Raw genomic sequence first — 27,372 nt, 5'->3', positions numbered from 1 at the left:
AGTAGACTTAAGGCCATTGGCTGCTACATTTTGGACAAAGTTTCAGGGTCACTGAATTCTGAAAACTCCAAATAGCTGCCATCTTGGATTCTTTTAAACATATCTGCTTATAGACTTGACCACACTGCCAAAGTAACAGATCTTGACAGATTTCCTTTATTGGAAGCGATAAATTAAAGCATGATTCATACCAAAAAAAAAAAAAAAAAAAAATCTTCCCGAGGGACGGATAGACAAATTCTTTTTCCAAATATTTCACGTTCTGCTGTATTTCTTCAGTAGAGAAAGCCTACAGCGGGTGGGTGGTGGGTGGGAAATGCGACTGAATTGTATTCAAACAGATTGCTTTAACAGGGTGGTGAGAACCTTGTTGCTCTTTAGAGTGCCGAACTATAACTCTCAGCAATCCTTAACATTGGTCACGTTATCTGGAGCTGCTAAAGGAGGCATCTGTAGTACCTACAGATGTAGGTACGGTTACCAGATATCTGGCAAAAAGAGTTGATGTCCTCCTTTTTAACTCATGTCCACTGTCTGACTGGCATAGCCTTAAAATCAAATATTGACTGCTTTTGTTTTCTTTTTCTTTTTTAGTATCTTGGGATTTTTTTTGGGGGGGGAGCTGTTTTCACAGCAGTAGTCATTCAAATTTTCATGTAATATGACCTTGTGAATTGACCGCTTCTTTCCTTTCTTTGTCTATCAGCAGATTCAACCACCAGATTTACATTATTTAAATCTGGATTCCAGCAATTGGCTTTAATTTAGCCCCTTCATATCTATGATCCGTCGAGTCAGTAGATCATTTATTTCTTTGGTGCAATTTGAAAAGTTTGTTGTTGATTCTATATTACCGGTAGCAGATGTTCTTGAATATAAAGATTTTTTTTTTAAAATGTTATGCTTGTAAAACCGGTCTTTCTAATGCTGGTAATTATGTACCAGCACTAGCATGTAGGACTAAGTAGATTTTTGCAAGCTTTTTAAACTGTAATTTTAATTCCTGATTCCAAGAAAACGAAAGAGTTATTGGGTCTTCTTTCCCCACCCCCCGTGCCTTCCCCTTCCCCCCCCAATGCCCCAAATTGTCTGCCTTTCCAATATTAGGGTCTTCCTTTGCCTGTTCAGATATCTGGTAACCCTAATCTGGAGATATGTTGTCCCCTCATTCTATTCTAATCGTTGAGCTGTATAGTTATCAGTAACATATTTTTTTTGTATAATTAACCCACCACCCACAGCAATTTAATCTGTCTAATTTTCACAATATATCACTCCTCCTCTGAAGAATAATTCCTACAAATCAAATCTAAATGCATTACAACTATTATTATATGTATGAATTTAAAATTACAGACAGTGAATGTGTTGGACAATTAATTAAGCAAGTTAAACTACTTATCTTATAGATAGTTAGATAGACTTCTTTATTGGCCAAGTGTGATTGGACAAACAAGGAATTTGTCTTTGGTGCATATGCTCTCAGTGGACATAAAAAAAAAAGATACATTTGTCAAAAATCATAAGGTACAACAATGATAGTCATAGGGTACAAATAAGCAATCGAATCATACTAGGAAACAATCATTATGGTGTAAAGCTTGCATCACCTTCATATTTACTTAATGAAATGCTGTTTTCAGCATTTAGAAAGACATTTCTTGTGTGGGTTAAATGCTTTGTTGTAAATATTGTTTTCAGCAAGGAAAAACACAGAGATCTACTTTGAGGGATATTTGCTATCAGCTTTAACTACTGTGGAAAACTACTTAGAATTTTAAAATAATTTATAACACTAAAATAATATAAAGCATATTTATTTGAAAGTTAGAAGTAACACAATTTGATGATATAATAAGGCTTTTTCAACCTTTGCAATCTTAGACCTCCTAAATTGATAAGTGAATTATGATGAAACTCTCCCAGCCCCTAACGATTTCTAATGATTTCATTAGGGTAAATTACTGTAACTTACTCTGTGTGACTGCCGGTAAAGATAAAACTGGTACAAAATGTATTCAAGAGACACTGATTATCTCAATATTTTTGGTACAGTGCCCTGTCTTATGTCAGTGCAGTAAAAAATGTGAAAAATAAATGTAACAATTATTTTAAATTGTTATTTTAAACAATTGTTAGCCTATATATCAAATAAATATATATATCTTATAACAATGTATATTTTATAAGATAAAAGCAGTGAAATTTAAAATCATTTACGTGGGAATGCACTCACATGTACATAAATGTGTAGAAAGGATGAGCTCGTTTAGTTTTGTCTAAATTCTAAAATTGACATCCTGATCTCCTTCTGATTTTCCATTCCAGAATTAATTTGGATTGATATGTATTCTTTAAAGAAGCAATCGTAGAAGATCCTGACTTTGCTGCTGGGTTGTCTAGGTAGAGCAGGTCAAATTATGACAGGGATCTAGCTATGGGTGCACATCCCATGAGGCTCAAAAGCCTTGCCCAGTCTAAACAATATGATAATGTATTACAATGAATCTTAGAATCAACGTCTAAAAGGGGGTAGCCATCTTCTAGGAGTCTGGAGAGAAGGGCATGTAGGTGACAAGTAGCACTAAACTTAATGGTTGCGCTACAGATTTAACATAATGGCATTCCAGTTAAGCAATTCAGCTTTAGGTTCTTAGGTCTTCAAAACCCACCAAACAGAAGAGGCTGACAGTGCTCTAGTTGTCTTTATGCAAACCCCTACCCAATTTTATCTCAGATTTGCTTAGGATTCCCATGGGAGTTATGTTGCACAATATGAGAATCCTTGTGTATGTTTAGCTTGGATCTCCACCTCTTGATTATTAGTGACGTTTAATTCTTCTACAAGTCCATAACAACTTGAACTAGAATAAAAGATCATTCCATGTCATGTCTTCCGAGGAAGCTGTAATCTCTACTGTACTACCAGCACAGGTACAACAGACAGCAATATTGCTTGAATCTTTTGTCATACTAGCACTCTGCATATGGAATGCTCTATCCTAGAAAAGCCAGAAATTTCTTGGTGTTCTGGCAGTCGTCACGAGCTTTTTCTGTTAGTATTAGACTGATTCCTAATTGACTTGAAAGTCATGACTTTTAGTCTGCTGTTGTCTCTTTTTTTCCTTTTATAATGTGTTTGTTGTGCAACATGCTAAATTAATTTAAGAATCTCAGAAGACAAAACAGAAGGGCCGGATATAAACATATGAAAGACCACCCATTCACCAATTTAAGGAACCATCTACTGTTTTGTAATGCAAGACTCCTGGTTCAAGTATTTCCATGGACAACAATTGCTGAAGCTGGTAGGGATGAATCACTGAACTGGAAAGGGCTCCATTTAAAGTCATTAAATCCAAACCCCTGCTTAGTGAAGAGATCAAAATTAAAGCATTCCCAAAACATGGTGGTCCATCTGCTTGGTTGCATTCAGCAGAGCTCACCACCTTTCTCCTAACAAATATTATTCTGCGTACCCAAGAACTTAGATCAGGTTTGGGGAAACCTACAGTAAGTTCTATACATGCTGCCAGGCTCTAAATCTCAGCAGTCAGTCAGCTGAAGAATCAGGGAGGCTCAGATCTGTAGTGAACATAATTTGAGGCCACTTAAGTCAGATGAAAGAAGGGTTGCCAACTTTTCTGTTTCCTAATGGGCATTTGTCTCTTCTATTTTTGCTAGTTTTTTCCACAAACACTACACCTCTAAGAACAGATTCTCTCAATTCTTTAAATATATAATAAACTTTCAATTTAACAAAACATGATTTGGTGCACTTTCAAACTAACTGACAAAATCTGCTGGATCTGAGATTTGTTCAAATTATCATTCCTACACTAAGACTTATTTCTATAATTACTCAAAAATATTGCCCACATTCTGATGAGAGAAAAATTACCTGAGGATGGGCTCCAGCACAAATCCAAAAGCTCGAAAGACTAAAGCTCTGGTCCTGGTGGCCGACCCAGATTGGATCCTGCAATATTATTCTGGGACACATATATTTTCTTCATTCATTCAAAAATATTATCTGTTCTAATGAGGGATTGGGTTTCATTGACTGCATTTGCTTTTCAAATTTCAAGTAAGTCATGGCTTACTCATTTAATCCATTTTTTTAGAATTTAGAACTTGAATTTAATAGAATTCAATCCTCTTCTATTATCACAAATTGGGAGGATTTTTTTCTGGTTCCCCAATACTGCATTCACTACTTGATGAAGACTTGCAATACCCCTTCTTCATGCGACACAATCATTTCTACAGTTTATATCTACTAGTATAGCCAACCTGCAGTATTACTCTGCTTGCAAGTGTGGAAGCCAGCAGATGTGTAACTCGGGTGAAGACCATGAGGCCAATGTGAGAGGAATACTGGTTCCGAGGGATTGCAATGTTCAAGAGATTCTCCCCCCACCCCACAAAATCATATTATTCATACAGTACACAGAATTATCATACCAGACAATAATTTGCCAAAATAAAAATGGGAATATTTAATTTTTTCTACTAAAGCAATAAACTCTTACGCTTATGCATTGGTCTTTGTCAATCATTCCAATGTTATTTTTTTTACCTTCAGTTGTGTAGAAAATGTAGACATAACTCCGTAAAAACAACTTAGGTCAAGTCACTGAACAATTCCAAGACCAAGATAAGTAGTGGTAGCAAGCAAAGATAGACCAACTTATTTGTAAAAATAAGTTAAGCTCTCTTCACATAACTATATATCCATGGTTTCATTAAGAGACAAGATATTTTAAATATGTTCATTACAGTAAAAACTTCTACATTACTTGCACCAATTTGGGTCTATACAAATTGCAGCAGCATTTCCTGATTACGTATGAAGAATCAATCAGAAATCACTGTTTTATATACTGGAATTGGACAGAGATTCTAAAACCATTACTGAGTGGTAGCTCATGCACATGATACCAACAAGGAAAAAGGGAAGACCCTCCGTGCAAATGAGACAGGACAAACTGACAAATTTGCAAATGTGTGCTGGACAAATTTAAACTGTACAAGTCTTGCAAAGTTACAAAGACATTCAGAAGCACGTTTTCTTCTCCAGGACTCCACCCTGTAAAGACTCTGATTTTCATTTGGCCTCTTGAGGTTTCTTAGCATTCTGTTTTTCTTTTGCCTAAAAGATAAAGTCAGGTAGAAAGAAATTGCATCATTTTGGTAACATACATACATACATACATACATACATGCATGCATGCATACATACATACTGCTGTGATCCAACATGTGCAAGATTCTGCACTTGAAATATTTAGTATACAAACAGGATAGACTGCATATCAACCATTCTTTATGATTTAGAACTGAGGGTTTCACCTTATCTGTCAGCCAATGTACCGTGCTGATGCAGTCCTGCCCTTCTACAAGCAGAACCCCTCCATCAATTTGTGGAGCAAATTAGGATGTAGCAGAGGCTCCCTGTTTAAGGAAGAATCATAATTTCCCTTAATCCATCTGCTTTACTTCTCAAAACAGCACTGCAGAACAACTGGTGTAGTGTACTGGCTAAGTGTTGGCGTGAGAGTTTCCTGTGTGAAGTTTCAGGAAACCATTCTCTTTTAATCTAAATTGCTTCAAAGGGTTATTGTAGTAGGGATAAAATAAAGATCCCTTGTAAGCTTGTTTGAGTTTATGGAGAAAAGGCAGGCTATGAAATAATTATAATATTGGGCACTGAGAGCTAGAGCCAGCCACTGGAGCACCAGTATTGATGTTGTATTTCTAAAAGCTTGATAAGACATTAACGGTACATTAAATCCTCAAATTGTTCTTCACGATTTCTGACTAAAGCAGTAATTGATTTATGACAACTGGGACCAGCATTTTGGTTGCTAAGTGATGCGGTCATTAAGTGAATCACAATGTGATTGGACCTATTTTATGAGCATTTTAATCCCAGTTATTAAGTGAATTTCTGTGGTTGTTAAGTGAATCTAACTTCCCCAATTGACTTTGCTAATTGAAAGCTGTCTGGGAAGGTCATAAACTGGAATCACAACAGGAAACTATTGCCAAGGCAAACCAGTTGCCAAGCACCTAAATTATGATCATGTCACTGGGGATGGTGGTACCACGGTTGGAACTTTGACGATGGGTCATATCTTACTTTTTCTGAGATTATCATAATTTTGAATCATCATTAAATAAATGACCATAAGCTGACATCTGTACATAATCATCAGGTTTTATTATCAGCATTTCTTTACCAGTGTTATATAGCAAACTAGCAATAAATAAGTTATAAAGATAAAAATGCTTGCTCTAATGTAAGTTAGGCATTGTTTTAGAAAGAGAGAACTTGATAACTTTTTAAACAAAATCTCCCCATGTCAATTTTAGAAAAAAAAATTCACTGTACTTTAACTTAGATCCAGTAAAATTCTTTATATAAAGGATATATAAAGGATAAATTATCAACAAGTATGTGACTCCAATATAAATTAATGTCAGTTATAGGACAATTATATCAAGATTACTGCATTCTAAATAGGCAGCTACATTTCAAAGGAGTTATTTATTCCTGTATATGCTAGGCGGAAGCTCAGTAAAGTGTAAAAGTACCAACATATCATCTGAGATTGTCCAATAAGCAAAACAAACAAACAAACAAAAAACCCTCTATTACAGTATATAAATTTTATATCCATTATTTTAACCTCAATTGTTGGTTCTTGATGTAAATACAAAGCTCCAATTACATCCAGATGTAATACTGATATTAAAAAAATAAGAACATTTTCTTCAGCTGATAAAATGCTGAATCTATTTGTAATAACCTCAGTACTAAAGGAACAATCTGAATGAACTTATTAACTTTCATTTTATTTAAATCAAGAATCTATTATTCTACTTAATTGCAAAAAAAGAACATTTATATGGGCTGATATACTCTTCTGAAATGTCCAGATTTTTACTGAATTAAAACTGGATTTAAACTGACCAATCTGCAACAATAAACCTTGTTTCTATAGCTCCATCTGACACAATTACTAAAAAAGGTGGCATGTATTTCTGCCATTTTGGTGCAGAAAACAGTTTAAAACTGCAGGCTTAACATCATTTTATAAAACAAAGAATGGTTTTACTAGATTACTAGATTTTAGCTGGCAGCCCTGAAAGACAAGGCTGACTTGGAAAATACAAATTGATTAGAGGACTCTGAGAAAGATATGGATTCTAAAAACTCAAAGTTGACAGGAATTGACCAGTGATGAACTTGACTTTTGTAAGATTGGGGAAGATTGGGGAATGGTTTTATTAAACTCAATCGGAAAACAAATGTTAAGATATGTTATCATATACTGTATTTTTCAGAGTATAAGACGCAGCTTAGTTTTTGGGGAGGAAAATAGGGGAAAAAAATCTGCCTACCAGATATTCATCTGGCTAGCGTCCTTAGTCTGGTGAGTTTCAGCACATTAGTTTGCTGGTTTTTTATCCCCTGCTTGGGGATAAAAAACAGCTTTAAGGCACAGCTGAGAGGAAGCAGCAATGAGAAAAGCAGGCAAAGGTGGGAGGAGGGGGGAGATGGCTAGCACTAGTTAGGGTTGAAAAAAGCTTCTAAGGAACAGCTGAGAGTCGAGCAAAGCATGGAGATCACTTCACTGGCACAGCAGAGTCGAGGGAGGAGGCAAAGCTGGGAAGACTCGCTAGCGCCTCGTTAGTGCCTTGTTAGGGCTGAAAAAAAGCTTCGAAATTCGGAGTATAAGATGCACTCAAATTTTCAGCCTCTTTTGGGGTGGGAAAGGTGCGTCTTATACTCCGAAAAATACGGTAATTTTATAGATTTTTTTTTTTTTGTACAACAAATGCTGTGGAGAGAGAGAGACACACACAACGGAAATTTATGATTTGGGATAATAAAATACAATTGTTAGAAAAGATTCCATTTAATATTTTAAAGAAAGACCTTATCATTAAGAATCAGTTGATTCTTGAATGAACCAGAGATAATTATTGTTGTGATTTATGGCAGACCATAAGCCATTACGGACTTTCTGCAAGTGAAATACAATAAATAGTTAACAGAGGGTTTAGAAGTTTAATTTAGTTGTTTGTTTTACTTGTTAACTATGTTTTTATATACTAGATAGATGTCAGGCTAAGTGAGTTGGGTAAATAGTGTTGTACACATTTACAAATTGTGTGCCTGCTTCGCAAGGGGGGGGGGCAAATTATTTGAAATATATTTATCAGTGTTCAATTAGGATGGACAATTTATGCATATGTCTGTTTTGGTTTTTTATGCATTTTTTGGGTGCAATCGTGTTTAGCTTTGTTTTGTTTCTGTATTTTTTTTTGGGGGGGGGGGAGTTTGTATTTTAATGTTCTGAAGAAAAACAACAACAACAAAAAAAGCATGTTTTTAAAACTCCTTCCGAAGATCAAATATTTTCTTCCTATCAAGTTAAGTATGGCTCTTGACACCTGATTATACTCATGTTAAGAAAGAGCAAAATCTTTGCAATCCAACACACAAAATTACAAAGACCTAGGTCCAGTTTTATTCATACTTAGACATTTACTGAAGTCACTGAGCTTTAATTTGGCTATGACTTACAAGTCACGTATATACTTTGGGTACATTTGCATTCAACTTCTACCACTCAGTAGAATTACTGTCAAACGCTTTTTAAAATCTTCTGGTGAAAGCCTAGTAGCATGTGATGAGCTAAACATGTATATGAAAATTGTGAAAAGCAAGGAACTGAGCTAAACTATTTATTTAAAAGTGAAAAAAAATCTTATTGGTAAAACCTTTAAACTGGTTTTCCTAAGCATTAGAATCTCATATTTTACATCTAATGTAGGAAAGAACATGTCCAAGGCTATTTCAGGATAAGAATCAAAATCAGGTTAGATGTACCATTTCAGTTTAATAACCCTAAGAGAACAGAGGACAGGCAAAACATGTTACTTTCTTTCCCAAACGTGCTTGGAACTTAGCCATATCACTAAATCAGTGTTACAGCTAGAAATGGAACAACGGAGCAAGTGATTCTGCAAGTCAACTTTTTAGAGGAATGTATTCATGATTCGAGAATGCCATCTAGTGGTTGTACAGCTACCACAAAGCTCGTCCCTATAGCTTTATCTCTCTCATTCAGAAGAGAAATCTGCAAATAATTACTTTTAATTTTCCACTCAGCCAGATGCTACAAATACTCCTTGACTTACAACAGCTCTTTTAGCAACTGTTTGAAGTTACAATGGCACTGAGAAAAGTGGCTTATGACTATTTTTCACACTTACGATCTTTTCAGCATTTCCCCATGGTCATGTGATCAAAATTCAGATTCTTGGCAACTGACTCATATTTATGAAACTTGCAATGTCCTGGGTCATATAGCCCCTTTTGCAACCTTCCGAGAAGCAAAGTCAATGGGAAAGCTAGATTCACTTAATATCCATGTTCCTAACTGAACACCTGCAATAATTCACTTAACTATGGCAAGAAAAGCTGTAAAATGTAGCGAAAGTCACTTAACAAATGTCTCCCTTAGCAACAGAAATGTAAGTTGTAAGTCAAGGACTACCTGTACTCTCAAACCCCCACCTACCGTGTCTTCCCCAAACTAAGACCCAGTCTTATTTTTTTGGGGGGGGGGAGGCCTCCAAAATAAGCACTAGGGCTTATTTTCAGGAGATGGGTATGGGAGGCCCACTTCTGCTTGCGGGAGATTTGTCTTCGCATCTCTCGGCTTTACCATGACCAGTGTGGTGTGTCAGGATCACCTGCCTTCCTCCTGCCTCTGCCTCCCACTTAGACAGGTGATCAAGTCACCTGCGCTGTGCAGGCTGTGGCTGCTGCTGGACACCGTCAGTCCCCATGCCCTCCGGCGCTGGCCACGCTCCCGCTGATGGGGACCTTAACTAGGTTTTTTTTTGGGGGGGGTAGGGGTAGGGGTATATTAGGAGCACGCTAAAAATCAGGTAGAATTCTACTCATAAGACAAATTTACCTTTTCTACTAGTGGAATCAACTGCTGATGTTCTGCTAACGTTTTTAGCAATTCCATGATAAATGGCAGGTAGTTGTGTTTTCTTCTAATGTTTTCAATCTGTAAGCACAAAAGAAACATGGCAGGGATCAGCATTCGGTTCCATTACTATTACACAGAATCACTTTTGTGAGGTAATTTTCTGGATAAAAGCACTACACTGTTTCAGGAATGGGATAGGGATGGAGATACAGGAAAGGAAGGGAAGAGGAGGAATGATTATAGCTAATGGTTGTAATAAGAGAGATAGCTAATTTTCAACCTTATCTTCTTAAGCCTTAGTTAAAAAATTATCAGTGATAACAAAAGTATCCTCAGTCTTGCAATCAAGATATGCGTGTAAGATTTTTTTAATACTATACTGTAATTTAAATTACGTACTTAATTTTCAGTTTTTAAGATTAAGCTCAACATTTATATGGGGCTGACAAGAGATACGGATTTGGTTTGAAAGCTTAAATGTCCCAAGAAGTAGAACAAACATTTAGGTTGTTAAGGAACTTGTTCTCTGAATTTGGTAGTTAGCCTTTCTTCCAAAAGAACTTTCCAATACAACTGTTTAGCCATTTAAGGATGAACAAAATTGTCTAGTATTACACTTGAAATGACCACTGAACTTAGTTGGCTATTCCAACAACCTGGTTGGTTCCTCGAACAGTGACCACAGAGGTAAGAGGTGACACTTTCCATTAGGAATCAAATATTTAAATATATGAAGGTGATCTAAAATAAAGGAAGAATTTGAAAACAGCAACCAAATGAATTAGATTACAACTATCTGACCTTGCTGCAGGGATCAGGTTGCACTGCCCCCTAGAAACAAGGTAGAAAAGAAATTTCAAAAAGGCATGGGATTGGAAGAGGTTAACTAGCCATGAAATATAATGAATAGCCTGAGCAAAGCAGCTCTCCAACAAAGAGATTCACATTCTGGAAGTGATGGGATTTCTTTTTTCTTGCTTTTGAATTTTCTTCTCACTATTCTTTGCAGAATTCTTCTGGCTAAGAAATATTCCTGCTTGCTGAAGACCTCCATACCGATTTCTCCAAGTTTATCTTGCTGGATATGGCCAAACATATCAGCAAGATCTGCTGCAGAAAAAACTCTCCCATGTCAATTTTGACTGTCCAAAGCTATTGACTGTGTTGAAAAAAGTGACTTATGACTGGTCCTCACACTTATGACCATTGTAGGTTGCGATTCAGATACTTGGCAACTGACACCCATTTACATTAGCAAATTAAGTGCAGTTTGCCAAGAATTAAAAACAAAACCTCCCCGCCCAAGCTTTTTGTGCAGCCCCAGCCTTCCAGCCCGTGGCACCGATGCGTGCCCATGGTCCGGAGTGCCTGGCCGGCTCGGGCACCCAGAGAAGCAGGGCAGTGTTTGCTGGCTGGGCAGTTGGCCGTCCTGCCCACTGCTCCTGCCGCTGTGAGGGGCGAGGGGGTGGTGGCGGTTCATGCGCTGCTGCTTCCAGCTGGGATTCTGGAGCAGCCAGGAGGAAAAGGAGCCGCCTCAGGGAGGCAAGCTGCCCCAGGAGGGGCAGAGGAGAGTGCAGGTCCTCATGCATGACCCCAAGGGATAAGAGGCGCGCTGGCCCGGAAACGGCCAGGAAAGGGGGGGCTGCACTGTCTTGTTCTTGGTGGCGGGCTGGGGGGGGGTGCTTCATCCCAGCCAGAGTTGGGGCAAAGCTCTCCCTCCTGCTGGCCCACCAACCCGAGCCACGGGAATGCCAATGCCCCTTCCCTCTGAGGCTGGGAAGGGGCTCCAGCTTTCCAGCAGAGGGAGGCGGCATTCCCTGCCCAGCTTTCTCTCCCTTTCTGGGGCTGCAGAACCGGGTCGTTGGGGACCGGAGAGGGGTGGGCAGAGAGGCGTAATGACACCCGAAAGGCCAGGCAGAGTGCAGCTGATCTTCGCAAATGCATGTGCGCCAGAAGCTGGAAGACCAGGTGGCGCGCCAGAAACTGGAAGATCATCTGCTCTTCTGATTTCCGGCACGAGGGTGCGCACACTCCCATTTCGGCACTCGGTGCCAAAAAGGTTTGCCAACACTGAGCTATATAAATGATTACCCCTAGATGCTGATTTGCAGAAAGGCACCATGTTTCATTGTGTATCATATAGTGGTTGTGTCACTATGTATTCATTAGGGATTTATTAAAGCGTACAATTTTATTAGGGGTGCCTAAACCTTTCACAAATTGAATTGCTTTTTGAGAATATTTCCCTTGAACTTTCAAATAAGATTGCAGAAATGCTTTGAAAGCAAAAGAAAATGAATGATGTATACATGATTTGCTCTTATTTACAAATAGGCTAGGGAATTTAATTTTCTAAGGTATGTTTTCTGTTTTTGTACACACCCCACTTCAATTTTCACACTATGCTTTGGGGATTTTTTTTTTTATTCCCCAGAAACTGAACAGGTGTTCTTCAATTAGAAATATGATAGTGATGGAAAAGATTAATTGAAAGATTGCTAGCCCATCAATATAAACCTGTCTCTGAAATGTAGAACCAGGGTCCTTGTTTGGGCATGGTAAAAAAAAAAAAAACTTGGGAGATCCAAAAACAAACAAACAAAGAAATCAGTATAAAGCTGGGTTGATTTAAAAAAATGCCAAAAGTCATTTCTTTGAGCCAGAATGACACAATAGTTTTTGATGCAAAGATTGAATTTGGCCTTTGAGATGGATGATACTTACACTAGAAAATGGAAGGGGAACCAGGGAAAAAAAAGAATGAAATAAATGCAATTATAACTTTTGAGTAACTAAAATGAAATTGATATATTTCAATAGAGGAATACACAAACAAACCAGTCTACAATGAAAACTAATTTCTCTTTATGATTCTCAAACATTCAGATCTTATACAAGGGACAAAAATAAGGAATTGACATTCAAAATATTATTAATCCACCCAAAAATATTTGAAAATATTTTGTCCCAGAAATTTGCATTGGAGAACAGATATTAAAATGAAGTCTCATCACAACTATCCCTGCCATAATAGCAAAAATATACCAAAGAAGACAACAGGAAAGAAACCGAGTAGGGGAAATGTAAGCAGGAACTAAATAACTAGTCAAGTGTTTTCTTTCTTTTTCTTTACTTGTGCCTCTGAATCAGTCTTAACTCCTAGCGACTGACTGGACAGCTCCCTGCAGTTTTCTTGGCAAGATTTCAAAAGTGGTTTGCTTCTTAGGTTGACAGAAAGTGACTGGTCCAAGGACATCCAGTTGACTTTGCGTCCAGGCAGGACTAGAACTCAAAGCCTCCTGGTTTTTAGCCTGATGCCTTACTACACAAAACCATGGATATTCCTGCTACAAATTCTTTATTTATATCTAATCTTTATTAATTTACAGCTAACTCAAGGCAGCGAATATATCCAACACACCTTCCTTCTCTTATTTTTCCTACAATAACCCATGAGGTGAGTTGGGCTGAGAATGTCCTACATGTCCTCCTCACTTTTTATTTATTCTGAGACCAAACAGAGCTGTAGGGAAAGGTGCAAACAAGCAAACCATGAAAGAAGAGTAGGCCCCATTTTCTTGGTTGTTGCTAGTGAGATCTAACAATAACTTTGAAAATCTGGATTATTTTTAATGGTGGTAGTTTGATATGACATTACTTTCTTTTTTTTTTTCTAAGAGGCAATAACTCATCTTGAATGAATTCGGTTTCTAAGATTACTTTTATTCTGAACATTAAAGAGTGGTTATCTCTGTGGAAAACAACTTAGTACAGGGTTAATGTTTCAAACGAATAGATTACCTCTTTGTACCATTCAAAGGGAGCAGCCTACATACCTTGTACCTTTTCAATTTTTGGTTTTCTTCTTCAATTAACATCTGATATTTTGCAACTTCAGATTGAACGGAACTTAGCATATTACTGCTCTGGTCTGTATCCATCGGCTCTTCCTGTTGGGAAAAAATAGTTTTATTAAATTAAATAACAGCATTTTGAACACAGCATCCATTCAAGAAATGCAGAACATGAATAATATACATTGAACTAAAGGGTTGATTTCATATTTTGCAAGCTCAAGAATCAGATGCAGACTTTTACATAAATAGAAAGCTTAATATATAGGAAAGATAAATCCAAACTCTTGATTTGGGCAGTATTATTTTAGGACCAATCATAACACCACAAGACTGTACGCAATCATTTGTTTTCCAGAACTGTTGATCAAATGAAACAAAAAGTTCTTTTCTAAAGCATACAATCCACTTCTTTGCTGCCTTCTAGTGCTTGTTTTTAATGCTTGCCAAACTCCTCTTAATTTAATAATGTAATGTTCTAGTTTGGTATTCGACTCTAGAAGCCATATTTTTCTAATAATCTGTATAATGCAGTTTTGTTTAGAAGAATCTCCCTTTTAGGAAAATGATAGATACTTTACGGGTAGGTTATTCAAAATTGTAATAGTTTCTGGAAGATGAATTTTGAAGTTAAATAAAAACTGTTTAATTTCAGCTTATTAACTCACCCTTTTCCAGGTTCAAAAGAAATTGATAATGCTTAGTTACTGAATGGGCAAGGGGGGGGGGGAGGGAGGAACAGGAAAAATCATGCTATCTAAATCTGATAACTGCTTTATGATTTTACATTCCTAAATCACTTATATAAATCTCTTAGCTTAGCTTAGCTTCTAAAATGTTATGTAGCATTAGGTGCTCATTCACCCTTACATCCCAGCCATTACAAAGAAGCATATCTAATTGATAAATACCTCAGCCAGCTGTCCCTGCAGATCTGCAATTTTCTGTTCGTATATCATTTTTCTATCAGATACAATTGCCATCAGGTTAAACCTTATCTCACCTTCACTATATCTGCAAAACAAAGAGTTATTACATATTGATGTTACTACGTTATGATTTTAAAAATATTCAGAGATATTAAATCCTTTTGGAGCATTTCAATAATATATCACAAGCAAAGCCAAGATTCAAACTGAACATTGCTCTCTATTTATCACATAAACAATGGAGAATTTCAGTAATACAGTCCTTCCAAGTGTTAATAGTTGCCAAATATATACAAAAAACTCCTGGTTAAAATCCCTGTGATAGGACTCCAATCATTTTGTGTACATTTGCCAGCTATGCTTACCTGAAAGCTGAAGTTTGATGCTTAAAAGATTTCAGAACGTCAAATAACATTGTTTTAATCTAACTAACTGAAATAAAAATAAAGATGGAATAATATGTTTATGTTATCATCTCCATATATTCCTTTCCTAAGAGGAGTGGCAGCAGGCATTTTTGATATGGTTACAGTGGATCCCTGTTTCTATTGTATGAAGAACTCCACTGTAGCTGCTTCTGGATTAGCCAAATAAAAGCGTGCCTGTTGATCATAAGGCTGACATAGTAAAAGAGAATTCCCAAAAAATTGTTTTCTATAAATACCCGGATAAGTAAAAGCCATTGTTTTAATTTCTTCAGCTAGCTTACCAAGAACAAAATCTAAATTTTTAAATTTTTTAATAAGAAAGAGCTTAAAATATAGTTATAAACACTTACTTTTGTATCCGTTTTTCTATGACAGGCCTTACAGCATTGATCCAATCATCTTGATTGCACACTCCTAACAAGGAAGTTCACAAATAATACAAATCAATACACAGACGTAGGCTTGCAACTTGGAGTAATAAAATCAAGTTATTTCAACCTTGTTTATATAAGCTTTGCCATCATCACTATCTCCAATAATGATTTATTTTATTATGGGCCTAAGTATCCATAAAAAATAAAATGGTGGGTTGGTTGCAGGCCAGTTCTTGGGAAATGTGCTGACCAATTTTTTTTTTAAAGTAAGCTGGGATGTTAAATGGCACCCTTGAGCTAAAGAGTGAAAGGAAAAAAAACATTTTAACTGATTTTGATTGACATCTATCATGACAGTCATTTTCTGGCAGTATCTGTAACCTGCTCTTAAAATTCCAAATATTTCCATTAGCCTCCCTTCCCCATTGATACATTCAGAATGTCATCTTCTTCTTTTAATGACTCCATAATCCCTTGCAGGGTGGACTCTGGGCAACTGAATGGAGCTGAGTGTTTACTGGCCAGATGCCCTTCCTGTCGCCAATGCGGAGTTATAGTCAGCAAATATATTCTCATCGTGCCCAGAGAGCGAAATATTTGCCTCTACCTAGGATCGAACTCACAGCCTCCTGATTGTGATGCAAGAGCTCCACTCATACTTTCAGAATGCCATGCTGCAGTTAAAAAAAAATCTTAGGTTAAAAAACTGGCAACTACATAGGTGAAATGAAAATATTACCTAAGTCTATTGGACCTTCCCTCAAACCATCCAATTCATATAATCGACCATTTACAGGAACATAGCTGACAAAGTGAAAGGCATCTTCCTCTTTTGCTGTTGACTTTGCATCAAATTCAAACATCTGTTGTCTGCAAGAGAAGTGCAACACATGAATGAATGGTACAACTCTCCCCTCTAAACAGATTTTACTTGGGAAATATTTCAATGTCTTCTTACCTAGCAAAACTGTTATGAACTTGCCGTATCACTTCTGAGTTACTTAATGCTAAGCCTTTCATCTGAAAGGAAAAAAAAATGTTGTAATTATATTAGTACTCGACTTACAATCATTCATTTAGCAACCATTCAAAGTTACAACAGTACCAAAGAAAAAGTGCTGGTCTTTACAACTAGTCCTCACAGTTATAACAATCATAGCATCCCCCTGAGTTATATGATCAAAATTCAGGCGTTTGGCAACCAGCATGTATTCCTGATAGAGGTAGTTTCTAGGGTAATGTAATGGCCATTTCTGACTTTTACGAACCAGTTTTACGAACAAAGCAAAGTCAGTGGGGAAGCAGAATTCACTTAATGACTGCATGATTAATTTAACAACACGAGTGATTAGTTTAGCAACCATGATTAAAAAACGGTTGTAAAATAAGGCATGACCCACTTAAGAACTGGTTTGCTTAACAACAGAAATTCCGATCCCAATTGTGATCATAAAGTGAGGACTACCCAAATTTTCCCAAATATTTTCCAATGACATTTCCCAAATAACATTTTTACACATACCGCTGCATCAAAGCTTTGAGAGAATTCCTTGAACTCAGACAGTGTTTCTCCTAAATGGATATCTTGATGGGTGCAGTTCAACAAAACACTTACTATTGCTTGAGTTGCACAAGCATTATTTATTACCTGTAAAGAGTATAAAAAATAATTTAATTTGTGCATATTGTAGAAATCACTAACTTTGCTTACTGCAACCCCCTTTAAAGTTCAAAACTGTTTACATGGGTCTATGTTTGCATGGTCAAATATACTTGATAGTTTATCCTTCAGCTTTTTTAATGTAAACAACTTACACATGTTCATCCATTCCTGTAATTCGCCCTAAATACGTTAACATAACAATACCAGTTGCTTGTGGTTGTCATATTGTTATTATTTTGGTTTGCATTATTAAATGGACCAACGGTTGCATGAGTCATTTAATTTGCTGGGATTTAAAAGTCAGTCTATTCTTTGTTAATAACTTGTCTGATAACTATACACACATTTTCTTAAGAAATAGTAACAATTGGCGGCTAAAAAGTTCTGTATTTGGAAATTGTTCCTTCAAAGGATAGAAAAGACAAACAGAAAAAATATATAAAGGAAATCTAGGAATTAAGATTTATATAAACAATAAGTAGTTCATAATGAATCAAATGTTACATCATGTTTTAGTGCATTACAAGTTGTTAAATTACCGTAAGTAAAACTTTTGTTTCTCTATTTTCTATCTAAGTTAAACTGACTTAACTGTATATTCTCATGTGATTAGGTTAATGTACAGTATTATCTCCACAAATTTAAGCAGAAAGAACTGTAATTCTGCTATTTACCTCATACTAAGTAGTTTTGGGTTTGAAACATAACAGACAAGAAAAGCAAAGCAAGAGAATAAAGAGATCTCTTCCTAAAGTAGTGGTAATTGCAATGTCACAATTCAGTCTATGATATTCCTAAGCATATCAGAAGTCATCTTGTCCCGTTCTACCTTGTTCCTCCTTAAACATTACACAGATGACATCCTCATGGAAAATGGACAGTTGAAAATATATTATACCACTGGAGTTAAATTTTACTGCACTACGCTTGCTATCTTAACACATCAAATCAAATTGAATAAATTTTGTTTCATTTTATTTATTCATTCATTCATTCATTCATTCATTCATTCATTCATTCATTCATTTTATTAATTTAATTTATATACCGCCCTTCTCCCAGAAGGACTCAGGGCAGTGTACAGCCAAAATAAAACACACAGATATAAAATTTAAAAAACAATTTAAGAAATATTAAATAATTTGGCCCATATCTAATTAAAATAAAACTACCCATTTTGGACATTTAAACAGTTAAAAGTTAACGATTAAAAATTTAAAAATTAGGCCAGCCCGGCTTGCTGGAATAAAAGCAATAATTGGATAATTTTCTGGCTATATTAAAGATATTAGAATTCTGAAACAAAGAAATGAAAAACAAACAAAAAACAAAATCCAATTTTATAATAAAAGAGTATTTGAAAAAGTATATAGGTAGTCCTTGACTTACAACAGTTCATTTAGTGATCATTCAAAGTTACAATGGCACTGAAAAAAGTGACTTATGACTAGTAGTATTTTCATGGTCACATAATTAAAATTCAAATGCTTGGCAACTGACACATATTTGCAGTGTCCCTGAGTCACATGATCATCTTTTGTGATCTTCTGACAAGCAAAGTCAATTGGGAAGCTAAATTCATTTAACAACCTTGTTACTAACTTAACTGCGGCAAGAAAAGTTGTAAAATGGGGCAAAATTCACTTAACTGTTTTGCTTAACAACATAAATATGGGGCTCAGTTATGGTTGTAAGTCAAAGACTATATGTATATGGTCAATTTCCTAGTTTTAAAAATATGTCGTCCTCAAATTTGCTAAAAAAGGCAAATTATATACTTATTAATTCAAAAACGTTCTTCTAGCTAAGAACACACAGCTTTGTAGATCATGAAGCATTTTCCATGATTAGAATCAGAATATACAGGCATATCTTTAGTCACACTACAATTATGCATTCACATTATTTATAAAATAGTATCTTTGTTTAAATGTTAAAAATAAAAATGTTATTATATACATTTCTAGTTCTATGCTAAAATGATTTTTATCTGCACTTCACTGAACCTGTTTGCCATGTTTCCATTTCATTTACAATATTTCAGAATTGTGATGTAATACAATATTTCATCACAATATTTCAGAAGATAATTTTTATATCTTTTACTTAAAAAGAAACTGTCTTGGATACACAGAGTTTTCCAATTTACCATACCTGTTTAGCAAAAAATAATGTATCTAATCTAGAATCCTGAACAACAGAACCAGCTGGTTCTTCTCCTGGTTGCCATTTGAACAAAAATATCAGTCCATGAACTGGCCTACAGATAAAAAAAAACACAAAATACGTTGAAAATGGAAACATATATATGGACCAGGAAATAAAGCTGTATTGTAATTAAAGCATAAAACAATAACTAATTAGAAGGTGGAGAGGAAAATACTATGCCTTATAAAAATGTTTGGAGGAATCATACTTTCAATTAATATTGTATCTGTGTTGTGTGAAACACATACTTCCTTACTGGGCACTGGAGTACCTAAACTTTGCAACAGGCACAGCAAATAACTTCACAGATCTCTGGTAGCATTCAATCTCCCCTCCCCATTAGAACTCGCAATGTAACTATATACTTACAAAAGTTATAAAGGACTAGAATCTAAAAGGTATCTTCATTGCTTTTTCCAATAATGTGAATTACTTGACTAAAGCTCTGAGCAAATCTCCTTTATCCATTGGCGGGAAATATAGAACCTAATTTATATAACAAGGATGCACACAGGGAACAAAAGGTAAGTAACTACAAACAACATACTTACTTTAATTTTTCAAAGTTCTCAGGCTCCAAACTCCATATCTCCTCAACCTGTGCTCCTCTGCAACCTGAAAATTAAGAAACAGGTTGGAAGTCATCCAGGGGCAGTTTATATGGGAAAAATCCAAGGGCAAAATTTAGCATTAATTTAAAAAGGAATTACAAGTCAATCCAGCTCTTCAAGCATCTGCCTTAAATATGTTTGCATTCACAAAATTCTGACCAAACACATTTTACTTTCAGGCATTTGTTACATTATACATTGTTAATCATAGATACACAATTGAAATATAAATTTAACGCATTTAACACAATAGCCACCAGCCAATCTTGACTGCTTTTGAAGAAAGGGGCAGCTTCGGTCCTAGTTAATATTTGATTGGGAGACCACTAGGAAATCCTAGTAGAGAAAACTGGAAATGAATGGAAAAATGCGGATCTAATCAGTGCACATTTACAAATGCATGTCAGAAGGGGCACTGACAGAAACAGAGTCTCGGGCTGCTGCTCTTTTTTGAAAATAAGTTTTATGGAAAGCTGCTGTGTCACATTCAAATTGATGTGTATGCATCTCTCTCCCCATTTCCAAATTAAGGGGAGGCAATGCCTATTACGCTTTCCATAATCTGTAAATAAGCCATCTAGATTTACCAACAATCAAAAAAAATAAAATAAAAAAATCCCTCCAGATCCATTACTAGGGCATAAAAAGGATGTTAACACCACCTCTATTCTCCATTTCCCACGAATTTTAATGCCAAAGAAAAACAACAAATCTGGTGTGCACCAAGGGGGGGGAAAAGGATTCTCTACGTGTGGGAGGAAATAATCCTATCCAGAGGACGTCTCAATCACCTCTAACACAAGATACTAAATAAGCAAGATAGCTTTTGCCCTAGGCATTGTCTCTGGTTATTCCTGAATTGCAAAACGGTCGTTAACCAGGGAACCGCGTTCTGTACATGGCCAGAAACCGCATCCATCCTTAAATCAATGAGGCGTATGCAAACCGATGCTGGGAATCCCCGGAACCCAATCGAGCCCATCAAGGTCGAATCTGACGCTTTGGCCAGTTTTCTCTCTTTTAGCCCCACCGCCACGGAGAGAGGGGGCTGCGATGGCAGTCCAGCCACAAACCTCACCGAAGCCCTTGATGAGCTCCGTGAAGACGCCTGGGTCGCTCTCCATGAGGCACCACTCGCCAGCGCTGCCCCCGCCCGCCATCGCGTCCAAAAAAGCCGCCGCGCTGCCCTGCTTCCCTCTCAATCGGCCGGACTCCGCGGAAAGGCTCCGCTGGTTCTCCCTCGCTTCTCTCGCGCGCCGCCCCTCTGCGCTAACCGCGCGCCCTTCGCCCACCCCCGCGGACGGTCGAAAGCAAAGCAAGGCAAGGCAAGGCACGCCGCCGCTATCCCGACAGCCTCAGCGGCCGGCGACTTACATCTCGACTGGGGAAGGTCTCTTCTACTCGATGGTGAAGAGAGGAGCACAAGGACTAATCAGAGAGAGGAGCGGCTAAACCGTCCGACGTGCTGCATTTCCGGCTTGCGATTAAAGAGACGGGATTTTAAGAATAAGAGTCAAACCGGTGCAAATAAGAGTAAACGGCACGGTGGTTATTATTTTATAATTTTACAATTTGTTTTAAGAGGAGCAAGTTCAATTTGCAACTTGCAGTGGCTGGTAGGCTATGTTTGCATTGATGTATTTATATATAAGTAACCCTGAATTACTCAACCCAGTTTTCTGCATCCATATATTGAACCATTGATTTAATGAAACCGCTTGGGGGGCGGCGGACAACACTAGACTAAAATGTTTTTGCCTGGCTATAAAAATAATTAAACTAAACAAATAATTCTTTGAACACTGTCAAACTATTCACTAAGTCTGCATTACTATTAATCTTATCGTTCCCATACACTGAAAGCATATGCACCAAGACAAATTCCTTGTGTGTCCAATCACACTTGGCCAATAAAGCATTCATTCATTCATTCATTCATTCATTCATTCAGTCAGTCAGTCAGTCAGTCAGTCTGTTTTGTCTGTCTATCATCTATCTGTCTGTCTGTCTATCTATCCATCAAACTATCTATGTAATCCTGGCGATGATTTGCGCTAAATCATAAATCGGGGATGACAAACCATAATACTTAATCCCAAACGAAAGAACTCACATTATATTTTAGCCTGTCGGATAAACAAATCGTCACTTTCAACCCCAATAATCAGGATTTTTACTTGGTTTAGCATGTTAATAATGCCATCCTAAATTGCTAATTAGGTTAAGCAACACAACCACCAACTGATCGCCCTTGGATCATTTTTTCCATTCTGGGACTCCAAATGATGTTTTAACATAACTATAAAACACATCTATAATGACCTTCCCCTGCCTGGTTTCATTGTGACGGAGAATCTTTTTATGCCTAAGGAGGCACTAAAACTCACAGTCTCTTGTCCCAAAGGTGCTTTTTCAAGGGGCAACTGACCTTTCTGGGTTTTTTTTTTTCTTGGAGGATGTTTCGCGTCTCATCCAAAAAGCTTCTTCAGCTTCTTGGATGAGAAGCGAAATGTCTCCAAAGGGGAAAAAAAACCCCAGAAAGGTCAGTTGCCCCTTGAAAAAGCACCTTTGGGACAACCATGACCGGGATGAGTGATCTCTTAGCTTCTAGCCTGGTGCCTTTAACCACTGGCAAACCAAAGTGGCTCTTGCACTCCATTGGCATCGATTTAACACACAGGCTGCTTTTCTCGGAAAATTAAAGCAATCCATCACCCAGCTAGGTAATTAGAACAGCAATATAAAAAACCTCAACTTTCAAAATCTCCGTCCACTCGCTTCTCTGCCCTACATCCCCCAAGACCTCCGCCACCAACGACTGCCTACCAAAAAAAAAAAGAAAAAATATCCCGTGGTGTGGGTTACAGGAGCTGAAATTGCAGCACCTCCATACGGTGCTGCAATGCCAGTTCAGCCTTTGTCGAACCCGAACTCAAAAGCTTTGGACGACAGATTTACGGTCGAGCCCCCTAAATTTGTACACCGTGACGCCGGGACTCCCATCGCACTGTGCGTGCGCAACCCGCCCGAAAACACGAAGCGGGAATCTTCGTCGCCGCCCCCGGCCGCGAGAGCGGAGGGATAAAGCCGCGAGACAGATGCGGGATGGCGGGGGAGGGAAGGAGGGAGGGCGGGGCGGTGCATCCGGGTCTTGGGGATCCCCGTCATCTGTGCGGGTAGCCACGAGACCCGTTGCCCCATCCGGCTCCTTCCCTCCCTTGTTTTTGCTTGCGAGAGGGAAGTTGTCGGGAGGTCTTGGCGGGGCGAGGAGGAGTGACCGGAGAGAGCGTTTGAGGAGAAGCCGATCCTTTCCTTGGGGCTCCCGAAAGCCGCGGAGGCTGCCGCAGTTACACGCAGAGGTACGCTTTGCCTGTGCAGACAATGCAGCCCCAACAACCTGCCAGCGGCGAGGCCTTGGAACGGCTCTCTTGCGTTCCAGGAAAAGCTCAGACCGGGGCCTGGGAGCAAACACGCTGCCTTTCTTTCTTTCTTCCTTTGTCAGCCGTTCACATTCCACGCCCGGCTCGTAGCACGTAACTGAGGAAGTCCAGGCGATTTTTAATTGATGGACCAATCTCGTGCCAGGGTGGGGGGGTTGGAGGGGGGGAGAGAAGCAAGTATACCAGAGGTGGGCAACTATGCCCCTTTTATGACTTGTGGACTTCAATTCCCAGAATTCCTGAGCTAACATGGCTGGCTCAGGAATTCTGGGAGTTGAAGTCCACAAGTCATAAAAGGGCCATAGCTGCCCACCCCTGAAATACAAGATACCGGTAGCCACGAGTTAACAACAGGCGATTTAGTGGACCGTCCGAAGTCACAACATCACTGGAAAAAAAAAAGTGACTTTAGCAATAGTACTTAGACTTATATATCGCTTCACCGTGCTTTTACAGCCCTCTCCAAGCAGTTTACAGAGTCAGCCTATTGCCTCCCCCCCCCCAAACAATCTGGATCCTCATCTTACAGATCTTGCAAGGAGGGAAGACTGAATCCACCTTGAGCCTTGGTGAGACTCGAACTGCCAAACTGTAGGCAGCCGGCAGTCAGCAGAAGTAGCCTACAGTACTGCATTCTAACAATGCATCCCCACGGCTCTTATAACTTAGAACCATTTTTCATACTTACGACAGTTGCAGCATTTCCCTGTGGTCACGTGATCAAAATTCAGACAGCTGGCTCATACTTATAACGGTTGTAGTGTCCTGGAATCAGGTGTAGTGGTGGGTTGCTACCAGTTTTCCCCGGTTTGGGCGAACCTGTAGTAGCGGTTGCGGGAGGCTCCGCCCACCCACCCAGACGTCATCAAATACGTTCTGCACATGCGCAGAAGCTTCTTTGCATGTGCAGAAGTAGCGTGCGTGTGAGCGAACCCGTAGCAATGGTAAGTGAAACCCACCACTGATCAGGTGGTTATCTTTTGTGACCTTCTAAACAAGCAAAGTGGGGGTGGGGGTGGAAGCCAGAGTCACTTAACAACCGTGTTACTACCGTAACAGTTGCAATAGTTCACTTAACAACTGCAATAAGAAAGGAGGTAAATGGGGCAAAACTCACTTACCTAATGAACGACTTAAATTGTGGGCTCAATTGTGGTCGTTAGGTTGAGGACTAACTATGCTATAAGCTTCGGGATTGCTGGAGTCATCCACCTGGGACATCCTGGATAAGAGCAGTGTAGTTGAACAGGAATGAAGGATAGCAATAGAAGTAACTGTGCAACTTGGTGTCTTGAGGAATGTGCATCTCATAATATAGATACAAATCACTAAAGAACTTATGCATGTTGTCCAGTGAATGATTTTGGAGAGGTTTTGCAAGATTTGAATGGATTGATTGGCTGCTCGACAGATAGCTGTGGGAAGCGTTCTGTACCATTATCCCCCAAAGGAATATATTGTACAGGTAGTCCTTGGCCAACTACCACAATTGAGCCCAACATTTTATGTTGCTAAGGGAGGAATCTGTTAACTGAATTTTGCCCCATTTTACGATTATTCTTGTCACATTTGTTATTTGAATCACTGCAGTTGTTAAATTAGTAACACAGTTGTTAAGTGAATGTGGTTTCCTCTTTGACTTTGCTTGTCAAGGCCGCAAAAGGAGAGCACATGATCCTGGGACACTGCAAGTGCCGTAAATGTGAATCAGTTGTTAAGCATCCGAATATACCATATTTTTCAGAGTATAAGATGCTCCAGAGTATAAGATGCACCTTAGTTTTTTGGGAGGAAAATAAGAAAAAAAAATTCTGCCTCTGCCTACCAGCATCCATCGGAATTCATCTGGCTAGCGTCCTGTCAGTGTATGAGAGTTGAGGGCTGTTTGGAAACTGAAACAGTATTTGCTGTGTGAGCAACAAGGAAGGAGACAGCAAGGAGCCTGAGTGTGGCTTAGGTCTAAAGCTCTGTGTCTGTGCTGAACTAGTGTAAACTAGTCTGCTGCTCAAAACTGACACTGAAACTCTTCTCCTCTCCTCTGCTTGTGTTTTGCTTTGGAAAATCTGCTTTTGTTATTGTATATTTACTTCATGTGTTGTATTATATATAAAGAAAAGTTATTGAATCCTCCTGAATCAGTTACTTGTGTGTGCTTTCTGGATGTGATTACTGCTGCAAACTCTGAATCCTTGTAGCAAATAGCAAACAGCCAGGTCAGCTTCAGCACATTATTGCAGCCTGATTCAGCACAAGCAGCTGATTGAATACCCCCAATCAGCTGTTCCAGGCTGCAGGGATTGCCATAGACCAGTGATGACTAACCTTTTTGCCATCGCGTGCCAAAAGTGGGGGTAGTGGGGATTGCGCGCGTGCGCGCCCACACCCATAATTCAATGCGCCCCGTCCCCCCACGCATGCACCCATGACCCCCCTGCTCTTCCCCCGCTTTTGGCACGCGATGGCACGGTGGGCCCAGTAGGCCCATTTTTTGCCCTCCCCAGGCTCCAGAGCCTTTCTAGGAGCTGGGGGAAGGCAAAAACAGCCTTCCCCACCCTCCTGGAGGCCCTCCAGAGGCCCGGAAACAGCCCATTTCCCGACTTCCAGTGGGCCCAGAAGCCAAAATCAGCTGGCCAGCACGCATAGGGCAACGCTCACGTGCCCACAGATATGGCTCCGTGTGCCACCTGTGGCACGCATGCCATAGGTTCGCCATCACGGCCATAGACCATTGCTGCCTCTGGGCCTAGCGTTTTTGGCTACATTCGGTGTATAAGATGCACCCAAATTTTCACCCTCTTTTAGGGGGGGAAAAGTGTGTCTTATACTCCGAAAAATATGATAAATCATGTGACCATGGAGATGCTGCAATGTGAAAAATGATTATAAGTCACTTTTTTCAGTGCCATTGTAACTTAGAACGGTCACTAACTGTACTGCTGTAAATTGAGGACTACCTATAATTATCTGATTACATTGAGTAGAAACATGCATTCTTTCTATCTTCAGTGGCATTCTTTGCTATATCATAGATTTCAGCCTGAACATCCCAAAGGTTCTTTAGTCCAAACCATCACGAAAATGTTACACTTGAACTGGAGCTCAACTATGGAATGTGTTGAGTGGGATTGAATAAATTGCTATTTTTGTTCAATTTCTTCCACAGCATTATTATGCAAGACAACACTGAATAAGCTAAGATACAACACTTTGAACAAATTGGAAAATAGGTGGGATACAAATGAAAACTGCCATGTATTGTATCCTGCACTCATATTATTGTTTACAATAGTGTTAAAAAATAATAATAACAACAATAATGTCCATAATAATAAAGTACATGATATCAAACAGTATGGCTCTTGCCCTTGGTTACATGATGGGAGAGCATGTAAGTTAGGTGTGTAAATATAGATTCTCTAAAAATTGTTAGAGATATCTATAAGAAATTGGTGCAGTAAACATCTTTAATTCTGTAATCGGATTTTTCGTGTCATTGCAACTGCACAGAATTTTGCTACTGCACGTGTGATAGCCAGGTTTGAGTCCCGGAGGAGATAGTCTACATACTGTGCCTGTTGCAAAATCTAGGTGCACTCATATCTCTTTTCTCTGGTGATTTGGCACAAAATGTATTTTGTTGGTTCTGAACTATATTTATTTAAAATATTTTGCCCATCTTATATTGAATTCTGGGCAATGTTACAAGATTTTAAGCTGTTTTATTTTTTAATAAGGAAGTATTTTTTTTTTAATTTATGGTCTTTCCAATTTCAGGTGGTTTCATCACTGAAAACTAGTTAGAAATTTTATAAAAAATAATTATCTCATTTATTCAAATTGCACATC

The 27,372-nt window shown here is 38.4% G+C and overlaps 2 protein-coding genes across 7 annotated transcripts in view; one reads left to right on the top strand and one right to left on the bottom strand.

The window, feature by feature from the left end:
• Positions 1-4,474: 4,474 nt before the first annotated feature.
• Positions 4,475-23,209, bottom strand: UCHL5 (ubiquitin C-terminal hydrolase L5). Of its 5 annotated transcripts, none has more exons than XM_034409593.3 (12): positions 21,165-21,385; positions 20,027-20,090; positions 19,422-19,527; positions 17,127-17,252; positions 16,563-16,624; positions 16,344-16,474; positions 15,581-15,644; positions 14,785-14,887; positions 13,856-13,969; positions 10,821-10,850; positions 9,999-10,097; positions 4,475-5,152 (listed from the first exon to the last, which is right to left on the bottom strand). In XM_034409593.3, exons 1-12 carry the CDS (start codon positions 21,244-21,246, stop codon positions 5,108-5,110), a joined length of 1,026 nt encoding a protein of 341 aa, XP_034265484.1. In that variant the 5' UTR covers positions 21,247-21,385; the 3' UTR covers positions 4,475-5,107. The 5 variants fall into 5 exon arrangements, with proteins under 5 accessions (XP_034265484.1, XP_087746211.1, XP_087746212.1 ...); XM_087890087.1 differs by lacking the exon at positions 21,165-21,385 and adding an exon at positions 20,885-21,083 and having other exon boundaries at positions 4,993-5,152; XM_087890085.1 differs by lacking the exons at positions 10,821-10,850; positions 21,165-21,385 and adding an exon at positions 21,461-23,209.
• The window catches only part of RO60 (Ro60, Y RNA binding protein), a 21,740-nt gene continuing 17,431 nt past the window's right edge, over positions 23,064-27,372 (top strand). The window contains exon 1 of one of the 2 annotated variants that reach the window (XM_034409592.3): positions 23,064-23,445. The gene's annotated coding sequence lies outside the window, so the exon portion shown is untranslated. The remainder of the gene's footprint in view (positions 23,446-27,372) is intronic. The other variant, XM_087890083.1, reaches the window with a different exon arrangement.

The sequence above is a fragment of the Pantherophis guttatus genome, chromosome 3 (genome assembly GCF_059756535.1).
Source record: "Pantherophis guttatus breed Tessera chromosome 3, ASM5975653v1, whole genome shotgun sequence".
Taxonomy (NCBI): domain Eukaryota; kingdom Metazoa; phylum Chordata; class Lepidosauria; order Squamata; family Colubridae; genus Pantherophis; species Pantherophis guttatus.
Note: the sequence above shows the minus strand (reverse complement) of the source record. Positions and strands in the feature narration are given on the sequence as shown.